The sequence below is a fragment of the Callospermophilus lateralis genome, chromosome 15 (genome assembly GCF_048772815.1).
Source record: "Callospermophilus lateralis isolate mCalLat2 chromosome 15, mCalLat2.hap1, whole genome shotgun sequence".
Taxonomy (NCBI): Eukaryota; Metazoa; Chordata; class Mammalia; order Rodentia; family Sciuridae; genus Callospermophilus; species Callospermophilus lateralis.
Genome location: NC_135319.1, coordinates 71,463,219 through 71,476,291, shown reverse-complemented (window position 1 = coordinate 71,476,291; position 13,073 = coordinate 71,463,219). Strand labels below are relative to the sequence as shown.

General features: G+C 40.0%; 1 protein-coding gene across 1 annotated transcript in view; it reads right to left on the bottom strand.

Annotated features, from left to right (window-relative positions):
• Window positions 1–13,073, bottom strand: part of Sorcs3 (sortilin related VPS10 domain containing receptor 3) — a 567,524-nt gene that overhangs the window by 26,155 nt on the left and 528,296 nt on the right. Inside the window, exons 18-20 of the mRNA XM_076834163.1 lie at window positions 10,341–10,512; window positions 7,628–7,814; window positions 3,019–3,152 (exon numbers count right to left, since the gene is read on the bottom strand). Of these exons, the coding sequence (XP_076690278.1) occupies window positions 3,019–3,152; window positions 7,628–7,814; window positions 10,341–10,512 (493 nt within the window). The remainder of the gene's footprint in view (window positions 1–3,018; window positions 3,153–7,627; window positions 7,815–10,340; window positions 10,513–13,073) is intronic.

Genomic DNA, 13,073 nt, shown 5'->3' with positions numbered 1-13,073 from the left:
ATAAAACTTTGTTGAAAGAAAGTAAGGAATATATAAATAAATTGATAGATACTCTATATTCATTAAGAGGAAGCCTTAAGATTGTCAACATTTCAGATCTTACCAACTTGATCTATAAATCTGATTCATTCCCAATAACTTATCAAATTATTTTCAGTTTATATGGAGAGACGAAAGACCCAGAATACTCAATACAGCATTAAAAAAGAACAATGTTGAATGACTAAATATAACTGACTTCAAGATATATTATTATACTACAGTAATCAAGGCAGTGTGACACTGGTGCCAAGGAACTGATCAGACACTTCTCAGAAGAGAATATACAATCAATCAACAAATATATGAAAAAATGTTCATCATCACTAGCAATTAGAGAAATGCAAATCAAAACTACTCTAAGATTTCATCTCACTCCAGTCAGAATGGCAGTTATTAAGAATACAAACAACAATAAGTGTGGGCAAGGATATGGGGGAAAAGGCACACTCATACATTGCTGGTGGGACTGCAAATTGGTGCAGCCAATATGGAAAGCAGTATGGAGATTCCTTGGAAAACTGGGAATGCAACCATCATTTGACCCAGCTATCCCACTCTTCAGTCTTTACCCAAAGGACTTAAAAACAGCATACTACAGAGACACAGCCACATCAATATTTATAGCAGCACAATTAACAATAGTTAAACTGTGGAACCAACCTAGATGCCCTTCAGTAGATGAATGGATAAAGAAAATGTGGTTTATATACACAATGGAATATTACTCAGCATTAAAAGAGAATAAAATAATGGCATTTCCAGGCAAATGGATGGAACTGGAGAATAAAATGCTAAGTGAAATTAGCCAATCCTCAAAAAACAAATGCTGAATGATTTCTCAGATTTAAGGATGCTGATTCACAATGTGCTGGGGGGAATGGGAGGATTAAATGAACTCTAGATAAGGCAAAGCTGAAAAGGGGAGAGAAGGTTAGGTAGAGGGCATGGGGTAGAAAAGACAGTGGAATGCGGTGGTCATCATTACCCTAAGTACATGTATGAAGACATGAAGAATGTGACTCTACTTTGTGTACTACCAGAGATATGAAAAATTGTGCTCTATATATGTAATATGATTTGTAATGCATTCTGTTTGTTGTCATCTATAACAAATTAAAATTTAAAAAGAATAAACTATTGGAAAAAAAAGAAAGAAAAGAATGTACTCATCTGATCTTCAACAATGGAGCAAAGGCAACACTACAGAACAAAGATACTTCTTTCATAAAATGGTGCTGGATATCTAGACATCCACATGCAAAAGAGAATGAATCTAGCTCTAAAAGACCCTTCATCAAAGATGATGTATAACTGACAAATAAGAATATGACATATTCTCCATATGCTATGTCATCAGGGAAATGGAATGTCAAACAATGGGTTTTCACCAAATGCCTATAAAAATGGCCAAAATACAGAAGGTGACGCCACAGAACACTGAGGAGCATCTCTCATGAGCACTCCTAGTGGGAATGCAAAATGTTCCAAACATGGAAAACAGTTTGGTAGTTTCTTTCTTTTTTAAAATATTTTTTTTAGTTGTAGTTGGACACAATACCTTTATTTCACTTATTTATTTTTATGTGGTGCTGAGGATTGAACCCAGGGTCTCGCACGTGTCGGGCGAGCTCTGTACTGCTGAGCCACAATCCCAGCTCCTGGCTTGGTAGTTTCTTAAAAAACCAAATATGCTATCATCATATGAACTGGCAATCATGCTTTTGATATTTATCAACTTATGTCTACATAAATACCTGAATATGGATGTCTATAACCCTTCTACTTATATTTTCAAGACTCAGAAGTGACCCAGATGTCCTTCAGTGAGTGAATACATAAGTAAACTGTGGTACTTCCAGAGAGCGAAATACTATTGTGCACTAAAAAGCAATGAGCTATGAAGCCATGAAAAGACAGGAAGGAAACTTGAGTGACAAAAGCCCATCTGTAAAGCTATGACAGCTATGTGCTATGGAATTCCAACCACATGACATTCTGGAAGAGGTGAAATATAGAGACAGTAAAAAAGATCAATGACCAGGAATTACAAGGGAAGGAAGGAGGAGGAGAAAGACTAGGTAGCAGTTAAATTGTTTTGTCTTATATTACAATGGTAGATACATATCATCATACATTTGTACAAACCCCCAGAATGTGTTCATCAAGAGTGAATCCCAATGAAAACTAGGCATTCTGGGTGGTGATGGATCAGTATAGGTTTTTCAGTTGTGACAAATGCACCAGAATGGTAGGGATATTGATGATGAGGGAGGCTATGCATTTGTTGGGGACAAGGCTATATGGGAAATCTCTGTAGCTTCCTCTCTATTCTGCTGAGAACCTAAAAGTGCTCTAAAAAAAATTAAGGGAAGAGAAAACTAGGAATAGAGAAGAACATCAAGAAGATTAGTTAAATCAAGGAGTCTTCAGCCTGATTACTTCCAGCTTCTATCATACAGTTGTGGTAATTCTTCCTCACCAGTTGCTGGGAGTAAAAAGTTATCTGTAAAGTTATCTGTAAAGATTTGCCCATTAATTTCTTACTTTGAGACATGGTGATCTTAGTACCTTGCCTAAGAAGGTTAGGTGTGCAGAACAAACATCTAGTAGGAGTTGAAGAGGATTCTTTTACATGTGTCATCCCACTTAATTTCCATATATGTACTTGGGTTATGGTTCACATCCAACAGTTGAGACCACATATCTCAGAGAGGCTGAGTAACTTCTTTGATAATATATAGTTGGTGAGTGGAAAGGCCAGAATTAAAGCAAAATGGAGCACTCTTTCTTAGAATTAAACTTTCCTTGTGAAAATAATGAACTTGATGTGGGAGGTCTGTTTTATTCAAATATGGGTTCTCAGTGCATGAAATACTTCTCATTACTGCACCCCCAGTGACCCCAGTTCCTCTGAAGAATCTGGAGCCCAGAAGCACTTAGCACATGTCATTTGATACTGATCAGGAAGAGCCAAACCTTTGTGCTGTTGCCGAACCACCAGAAATAGGTAAGTGTCCCCAATTGACTGGGCCACACAACGGCACTGATGTTGACCTCTTTATTTCTTATGGCAACAAATGGAACTCGGAGGTGAACATGCTCCACAGGACCTAAAGGAACAGGAGGAAAAAAGTCAGTTTTTATATTCATAGAAGAAACCATCAAACTTTATCACACTCCTCGATTCTTTTTTAAGGCATTTTTTATATTTACTTTTTAGTTATAGGTAGACATAATAGGTAGACACAATAATTTTTAAATTATTTTTATATGGTGCTGAGGATTGAACCTAGTGCCTCACACATGCTAGGCAAACGCTCTACCTCTCAGCTACAACCCCAGCCCTTAGATTCTTAACCTTAATCCCTATCACCATTCCCTCTGATAAAGCAATAATCGCAACCCACAAATGTTGGGAAGGGTATCTACACTTGAACTGAAGTACCTGGTAAAACAGGGAACTTAACTCAAGTTTCAGATTCCTTGAGTGATAACCAAATTGAATTTACATCTGATAAACACAACTTATGAAACAATGCTTATGAATTTCCAATCCAAGGACAAAGCTAGTTTACTACACACTTGGCCATTGAAAAGGAATATAAACAGCAGTCTGTTTCATTTCTAACGATTAGCATGTTTTGTGATTTAGGGTCAATGCATTATATGGAGGGCTCTCCCATTATCCTCAATTGTTAATTGGTTTCCATCCTCTTCAACAATGGGCCATTGTGTCTCATCATCTGTAGGACACAGTGAGTGTCATTCGGAAGCTGGCAGGGCCTTTTACAAAGAGAGAAAAGTACATCTCCCTAATTTGAAGGAGAAACAAATGCCAGGTTCCCAAATAATAAAAATGCTGTATTTCTCCTTTTTTCCAGAAAACTGGTATAACCAGCATTGAGCTTTATATTAGCAAATAAAAAAATATACACAAACATGCCATAGGTAGAAGATGTGAGGAAGTTAGTCCAATCATTTCCAAAAAAAAAAAAAAGAAGAGAAAAACACTGATGAAAAATTATTAATATATTAGGGATGCATTGTACAGGGGGCGGGTAGATTCATTATTTTTCAACTCTGTGGCATTCTCTCCTCCTTTCATTTCTGACAACGTGGACAACCCAGAGACATTGCATTAAGTGAAAGAAATCCAAGCATAGAACAATTAGTATCAGGTGAAATATATGTGAAATCTTAAATTACAGAAGCAGAGGGTACCTTCATGGTTGACAAGGGATGGCAGAAGTGGGGTGGGGTGGATGCTGATCAAAGAAAACCAAGTTTCCAGAAGATAGGAGGAAGAAAGTCAAGAGGTCTATTGTACCATGGTGACTATGGTTAATAAGATTGCATCAGATTTTGAAAATCACTAGAACAATATATATAAGTGTTCTTACCACAAAAAATAAGTTGGTGAGGTGATGCCTATGATAATTGGTCTGATTGAGCCATTCCACAGTGAATGTTTATTTCAAAACATCATGTTGTACATGATAAACTTGTATAATTTTTGTCAGGTTAAAAAATTAATGAAGAGAAAAAAATAGAGAAATCTGTGTATGTGCAGTCTGAAAATGTTTTCTGCCTACAGCTGTCTGCCCTGACTCCAGGCATATGGCTCCACAAGATTTTTTCTAGCAAATAATTTCAACCTTGTCACTTCATGTGCACATTTGGCTGAACATTTAATTATTTTAAATAAGCAAATCTGTATTATTTCTGTATGGTTTGCTCAATGTCAGTCAAAGAACACAGAGTGGGGAAAAAATATTGGCTACTTCTGTTTATTTACTCATTTTCTAGGAGCTTACCTGACTAATGTCTTTAGCTCTTGTGCTTTACTGGTCAACAAGGATACAGAAGCTGGGACCAGGGGCCCCTGCTATCCCCCTCCCAGGCAGAAGATGAAGACTGGCTTCCCTCTTCCTGCATTGACACTGAGGTCTTTCCCAACCCGGGTTCCAATGACTTATTCTTCCATCAATGGGGGGAAAAATTCTTTTTCGTCACTGAGTTTGCTCCTACAGCTACTTCACCAAATAGAGTGAAACCCAAGATACCTCATGGGAACCCTGGGCTTTCCCACAGCTCAGCATTGTGCACAATGCCTTAAGAACTTGGAAATTCTCAGCTTTCTGTCACTTGAGAACCTTGGTTTAGTCAAGGTAGATGCTGAAGGTTACTGTGATGCCCAAAATCATAAAGGAAGATCTCCTTCACCTTGAACTCACTCCAGAAACAAAAGGGGGTGGAGCTTACATAATTGGAATGCCACCCAACATGGTTACATTTATTGCAGTTTTGGATCAAGAATATTTAGTTAAAAACAATCTTAAGAAACAATACCATGTAGGAGACAAAACATGGGTCAGTGAGGAGAGAAGAGAAGGAAGGGATTGAGGAGGAACACAGAAAAGTTCCAACATCCTCACTGTCAAATAGTGACCTTTCTGATAAAAATCTAATCATCTGTGTGAAGTTGACTATTATGGGTGAGTAGCAATACTTTTGTTAGTTAACGGCCCAGGGTGGGGCCAAGAGCAGGTTCCACTGGTAAATGTGGCCATGATTGATTTGGAGGGAATTAGGAGCTGATAAAAGTTTCAAGAAATATTTCCGTTTTCATGCACATAACCCACAGCACAAACCTGGTCCTCGCTATCATGTTTTTGGCACTAAGATACGGTGGTCTTCACACCTGCAGTCAAGGCTCACCCTTGCCAGAATCAGGAACGTGGGTGAGGCAAGTTCTTGGAACAGAGGAATGTAAAGTTATTTTTCTTTCTTTGTCTTCATTTTGGAAGACAGCAGAAGTGTCAGGGAGGAAGCTAACAGGAAATCCTAGTAATTGCTATAATAACAGGTAACATTCATCATGTGCCAAGCTGGGTGCAAAGCAGCATTCTGCCCACTGCAGAAGACAGAACTGAAACTGCTACCCTTTAGAAAGGTCTAGGTGCAAGGCTGGCCCTTGGCCAGTGTCTGGGAACTTGGCTCTGGGAGTGTTCCCCATCAACAGTTAACTAACTAGGAGGAGTGGTTCACTTTGCCTAGATTGGCTTTGCAAACAGTGTGGATTATTGTGAACACCCACTTTCTACAGGGAGTTGGGAGGTTCGGAATATGCCAGGCTGACCAAGCTCATATGACAAGCTTCCAATAAAAACTACGGGCACTGAGCCCCTAATGAGTTTCTCTGGCAGACAGCCTTTATGTTGTTACCTCCCACCCCAAGAGGAATCGGCACATCCTGTGTGATTCCACAGGGAAAGGGCCTGTGGGAGTTGATGCCTGGTTTTCTCGGGGCTTTGTCCCCTGCAACCTTTTCTTGATTTTGCTTTGTATCTTTTTGCTGGAATAAATCATAGCCATGGATGAAGATAAAGCTACATGCTGAGTTCTAAGAGTTCCTCCAGTTTATCATCAAGCCTTGGGGTGGTCTTGGGGGCCCCGACATACACACACACACACACACACACACACACACACACACTATCCAATGACTCTCAAATTCCTTATGAACTTTGTTTTAAAGATGAGGAATCAGATGTTTAAAAGATGAAAAAGTTGACCTAAGTTAGACATTTCACAAAGAAATAGGATGAATTCAAGTGCAGGTCTCCCTTGCTCTAAAAACTGCACTCATAAATACTGTGCACACCACCCCACCTACCCAGTCTCCTGGCTTGGTGTTTCCAGTCCAAAGTGATTATAGTCCATATCTGTTTTACCAAAAAAGGCCCATTTCTTGCTGCACCTCCCCTTCCTCAACAGATCCTGCAGAGCAGGACCATATTGTGGTCTGCCCAGTGCCTGGCAGAGTGCCTTGTATGTATTAAGAACTCAGCAAATACTTGTTGAATGAACCAATAAATGTCTAGGTGCTTTATTTATTTTTTCATTTGTACTATTGTAAGAACCCTATGAGGTAAAGTAGCAGAATTAAACCATTGTAAAATGGGAATTTTAAATTAAATTATACCATTTTAAAAAGTGTAGAAAGCCCCCAAAAGAAATCATTTATCTCAATGTCACATGTTTTTAGGGACATAATTGATCTCCTCCTACATGCTCCACATTCCTCACTGTTGCTTCTTGTACTAGGGGACTAGGTTGCTTCCTGTTAACCAGGGACCTCTTAGGTGTGGGTTGCTTATACAGTGGAGATCATATCATCATTGTGTTGTTAGTACACAATGAATACAAGGAGTTCCTTGTATTCACTTCAACACTTTCAAAACTCGTAATTTCCACCTAAATGACATGTAATGTGAAAACCATCATGGGGTATAAAGTGGTCCCTACTTATCCATGGTTTGCTTTCTGCTATTTTATGACCCACAGGCAATGGTAGTCTGAAACTATTAAAGGGAAAATTCCATAAATAAACAACTCATAAATTTTAAATTGCATGTCATTCTGAGTAGCATTACAAGACTCTAAATTCCACATGGGTAGAGGCCTCAATCTTCTGGTTTGAATCACTATTAGACATACCGAACCCAGCCTCAGCTCTGAATTCCAGGAAGAAGGAGTTGCCACTGGGAGGAAAGAGAGAAAGGGGCTGGCTCATGCCACTTACAAACCACATGCAGGAAGAGGACGGCTGTGTCGGAACCAAGGCTATTCTCTGCATAGGCCGTCACCTGGAAGATCCCCGCACTCTTGTACACGTGCTTGATGCCATCTTCAATTGGGCTGAAGTTAGCATAGGACACGGCAATGCCATCCCCAAAGTCAAGCTGGATGTTTGTCCTTTGGAGATCACCCTGCAAGGGAAGAGCCATCGGCCTGGGTCCATTCACATAGTCCTGCCTGACTTCCGATGCGATGCTTCCTCCTGTTGATCCTTCAGCATCACCTTCTTAAGACCTATAGTCTTTCCCAGGAGGCAGAATCACCTTACTACAACCATCAGACTCCTCTCTGGTAGCCACTGGGCGCTGTGGGTAGGCACTGTGGACCTATTGTCCCTTTATGTGCAACCTTGGGACAGCCTAAATTGCTGTGATACTGGCCACAGTGGGCAAGGTACAGCCTTTCTGAACTCTGAAGTGGGGAAGCCAAGGGCTTTCCTAATCCCTCACATATGATTTAATTCTTCTTCTGTGTCATAAAAATAATAGCAATATTAGTAACAGCACCAAGGTTTGTATAGGTGCCAAGCAATTAATCTCCTCATAACCCTGTATTGTAGAAAGTATTATTGTCCCCATTTGTAAATGGGGACAAAATCATCAGACTAATGTCACATAGCTAATAGTGGAAGACTCAAGTTTTAAAAGCAGTCTAACTTTAATGCTAATACTCCCAACCACAATTCTATAGCTATCATTGTTTCTACTTCTGAGCATTTATTGTTGCATTCTAAAAGCTATGTTAATCCCTTACCCCATCTCCTATAAAGTCATCTTCAAAATTACAATATAAAGTAAGATGATCATTCCCATCCAGATGAATACTCTATACTATTCAAAATTACATGTGTGTTCCCTTGTCCTTGGGCTTCTTGAAACATACTTAAGCCCCCTGTTCTCTGAAGCCTCTACTATCTCTGCCTCTTGGAAGGCTAAGAGCACCTTGGGTGCTGGCTGGTGATGTGAGGTTGATGGTTCAGGTGAGTACCTGGTACCCTCTTAAGCCAGCACTTATCTTCTTGAGGAATGATGCTGAACCCTACCCTTCCTGTCTTACCCTTTGGATAAATGTAGTCAACCTGAGTCCTGAGCAGAGATGCTGGATAAAGAAGAACAGGGTACTTCTGTTCATATTCAAAGATGGATGATGGAATAAAAAGAGAAATACATCATTTTGGAATAATGAGCCAATTTTCTGCCCATTATTTGTCCACCGGCCACAGGTTCACTTTCCATCTTCCTCCATGGCAACTTGGATGTGAGTGAAATATTGATAGTTGCTCTCTTGACCCCTACACAATGTCAACTACCCTTGAGTTTATAAATATAAATTAAAGTGGAAATGAATCCAAGGTAATTCAAATGGATAAGATCATGGCTCTTCAAGTCCATTCAAGAGAAGGTTTTATAGCTCTATTCCTAAAAACTCCCTAGTGAAAATGTAATAATGACCTCCTCTGAATCTTAAAGTTCTTTAATTCAAGCAAGTGGTGTGGAAGAGGCCAAGGAATCTGTCAACCTAGGATAAGAAACCTTCACCATCAAGTCTAGTGTGGCCCTGACTTTAAAGACTCTAAAATGCTCATACATGTGAAAAAAAACCTCCTGGCTGGCTTTGCTCTCTTTCCAAGCTATCAAGAGCCCAGAGCAATTTGCATGTAAATTTAGAGGGCTTTGTCAATCAGGGAACCTTCCTGCTCCACCACCTCAGCAGAGTGCCTGAGAAGGCCCTGGTCTGGGAAGAAGCTAAACAGCCCACACAGAGAACAAGAAGCCGACAGCAGTGCTTCTTCTACCTTAGAATGAATGCACGCATCTGATTTTACTGCTCGGGTTGCAAAAGACACTAAAAATCTAATGGTGCAGGTAGCTGATGTGAAAGCAACTAATAAAATATTCTTTACAAAGGTAAGTCTAAAGCATTTCAATCATCTTTCCACTCACATACTTCTAAGACTCTCAAAGTGTTGTGGGCTTTTCTAACCAGCTAAGGGTGCACTGGCCACAGGTTCACTTTCCATCTTCCTCCACGGAAACTTAGATATGGGTAGTGTTAGTTAATGCTCCATCAATCTGTGCTTGGTGCTTGGTCATTTATTATAGATCCAGTGGCAGGAAGGATTACCATAGTGATTTGTATAACAATAAGTTGTTTATTAACAAAGTTATACTGCAAGGCACATTCTAGTTTGGTTGTTTCTCATAAATTTGTCAGGGTGATATGATAGCATTCTTTGAAAAAAAGGCTATTATATGTTTCTTTAGTTTCTGCTTTTTTCCAGATAATATTTCCTCTATTATGCAAAAAGAGACTCCTAAAAGCAATGGATGCATTTGAATTTCCTTTTCCTGGCAGTTTACAGTTTATGACCTTCTGGTGATGAACATTTCCTAAGCAGACATTAAGGGAGGACCCTGAAAATATTTCCAGAGCTTCAGGCCTCAGAGGCAAGTGGGGTCCCACTGCAGACAGGTCTTCATTGTGGAATGAAAGGAAATGGATCTCGAAACACTCCAAGCTTTCTTTCACGCCACTCTCTTCTGCAGAAATCTCTGATTCACACTCTAGACTGTGGTACAGAAGCCTCTGGAAATGGCAGCCTCTTTGTTTTCTTCCCTTTCCGAGTTTAGACCCCAGAGACCCAGGTGAGCTCTTACCTCTTCCATGAGGATGATGAAAGTTGCATTGTGTCCCTGCTCTGCCACCAGGCGCCCATCAGTCGTCACCACATGGAGGCCCCGAGGGGCTTTTCCAGGACACAACTGGGCCTTGGCGGAGTATTTATCCCTTACTCCATCAGTGCAGTTATTGGACACAATCCTCCGGTACCTAAGAGGAATTGACAATTGACAGTACTGCGCTTTGTGTCAAGCATGTGAGCAAGTGTGCACGTTAGAAAGAGAGCTAAAGCAAGAGAGATGCTCCCCACAGCTGCCCCTAAAACCAAGTCTCCAAAAAGACAGCCATTTATGAAGATAAACAAACGTGGAGGAACTGCTATCCTTCCATCTCCGGGAGAGTAGTTCCTTAAACATTACTATTGATCCTACCTGGTGAGCCGCGGATCGGATCAGTGTCTGAACCAGCCAAGAAAAATCAATGTCTGACTCACATACAGCAGTAGAGGAGGCAGACCATTGGACAAGGGAAGCAGGAAAAGTCAGTGCATCAGTCTGTCAGGGAAGAGCCAGCTGTATTTACCCAAGGCCACCTCCAGCTTTCCCCATACCAGAGAGCAGCTAGAACATCAGACTTCAAACTCTCATTAATCAGGAGGCCTCTTCCTGCCTTCCTTTCATGTCCCAGATGTCATTTCTTCCCCTAATACCTATGGCTCTTACTCTGGAGCCAACTGAGCTATTTTATAGCATATTTTCTCTCTTTGCTAATATTTCATTTCCTACTCAACACAAATGTCAGATTAGAAGCACGGGTTTAAGACTCCCGTTTAATCCTGGTAAACTTACCTCAAGGAAGAGAAAACCTCCCTACAAAAAGAATCAGTGTTCTGATAAAACCACATAACATAAATGTACCACCACCTCCATCACCAACCACCACCACCACCGTTATCATAACCACCACATCTGTCAGGAATAATTAACCACTCCATCCAAGTTGCCATCTTCTAATAGTATCAAATACAGGAGAATACAAATTCTTCTGGAGTGATATTGGTCCTCCATTAGACCTGACTTTCCCCATAGGTTCTCCACTGCTGCACTACCTACTGTGTAGCCCATCCAGAGATCTCAAGGAGATGTTAAGCAAATGTTTTCCGTAGTTGTTTTCTCAGATGAGAAGACAATGCATCCTCTTACAAATGTGCATCATTATTGTTCACTGTCAATTGAGCTCATGCCCGGAGTTCTGCTTCCCAGCATGGCAGTCACTTTCTAGAGGTGACTACTGTGCACTTGAAGTGTGGTTAATGTGGCATATTGCAATGATAATTTTTATGCATCAGGTTAAATGATACATATTATCAAAATTAATTTTACTTTTCAAAAAACTTTAATGTGTGACTATTAGAAAATTTTTAACTACATAGGTGGTTCACACTATTGTTCTCTTGGTCATTACTGATCAAGATAATCAAATATTCTAATCAGATTAGACTTTCTGTCTGATCTTTAGTCACAAGATATTTAATTTTTACTCTTAATACATATTTCAGTAGTACAAGTCTTAACTCAAACTTGCTATCATCTATCCTCCCTCTTTAACCTTAACTAGCCATCAGCTCAAGCTGGTTGGTGATTTGTAATATCAGCCAACACTAAAGAAACTCAGAGTGAATCCCTGAGGGAGGGTGCAAATAGACTTTCCCTTTCATTTGTGTGATTTATTTGGTTAGCTATTTGTTGTTTTGTTCACCAGAATTACTTAAATTGAACCTACTTAAACCCAACACATGTATATTAAGACATACAAGATGTCCTAATGCGATTATTTTCTAGTGATGTGTAAAGAATGGTGTGGCTGTCAGTTGGATGGTCCACCTGAATCTTTATAACTATATAGTCCCCTTCCTTAAACTTCCTAGAGTTTTGTTCTCTGACACCACATCTCCTTAAATGCAAGCTGTTGGATTTGCAGTTTCAGTGGCTTAAATCCCTAATCCAGGCTCTTATAATAACCTAACATCAAAGACTCTAAAATCCCAGACTGGAATCCAGAAATAGCCCTCTCAAATCTTTAGAAGAGGTGAGAACTGAGAGGACACCTTAGACTTTTGACACTCATAGAGTCTTCTGGAGACAAACATCATTCACATCATGCAGGATACACTTAAAAATGAAGGGTCTCTACCTCACCCCAGATCTCTCAAATCAAGTTGCATTTAATCAAGATTATTGGATGCTATGTAGCCACATTGGAATGTGAGAAGTGCTATCAGTGCATCCATGCACTTGACAAAATCTCTTCTGCATCATAGAGGCAGCAAAAAAAGGCCAGACAACAAATCTCCAAGGAAATTGTTTTCAAGCATCTGAGAGATAACTAATAAGTGAGCAAAGAGAGAAACACACATCTAATTGGAGAATTACCAAGAGTGGAACATGACCTTCTTATCCCAGGAGCTCCTAGGATGAGACTTAGGAATTCTCATTTGAAGTTTTCAGCATTGATGTATGAGAACATCCATTTCCCCTCTCCCCAGAGAGCACTGTAATAGCTGCACATCGCCTGTATCAATTTACTTTATTGGAGGCCCAAGGTACAAGGCAGCATCCCTTTCCAGAAGAGATGTTTTGACCAAATAACAAGGAGGGTCTGCCAGAGGGAAATGGTAGCCAGTACTAAAGTGTGGGTGATCAGAAATCTCTTCTGAAGCTTCCAAAAAGAAGCACTCTTATCTAAATCACTCTTTTGTTTCCCTTAGCTAC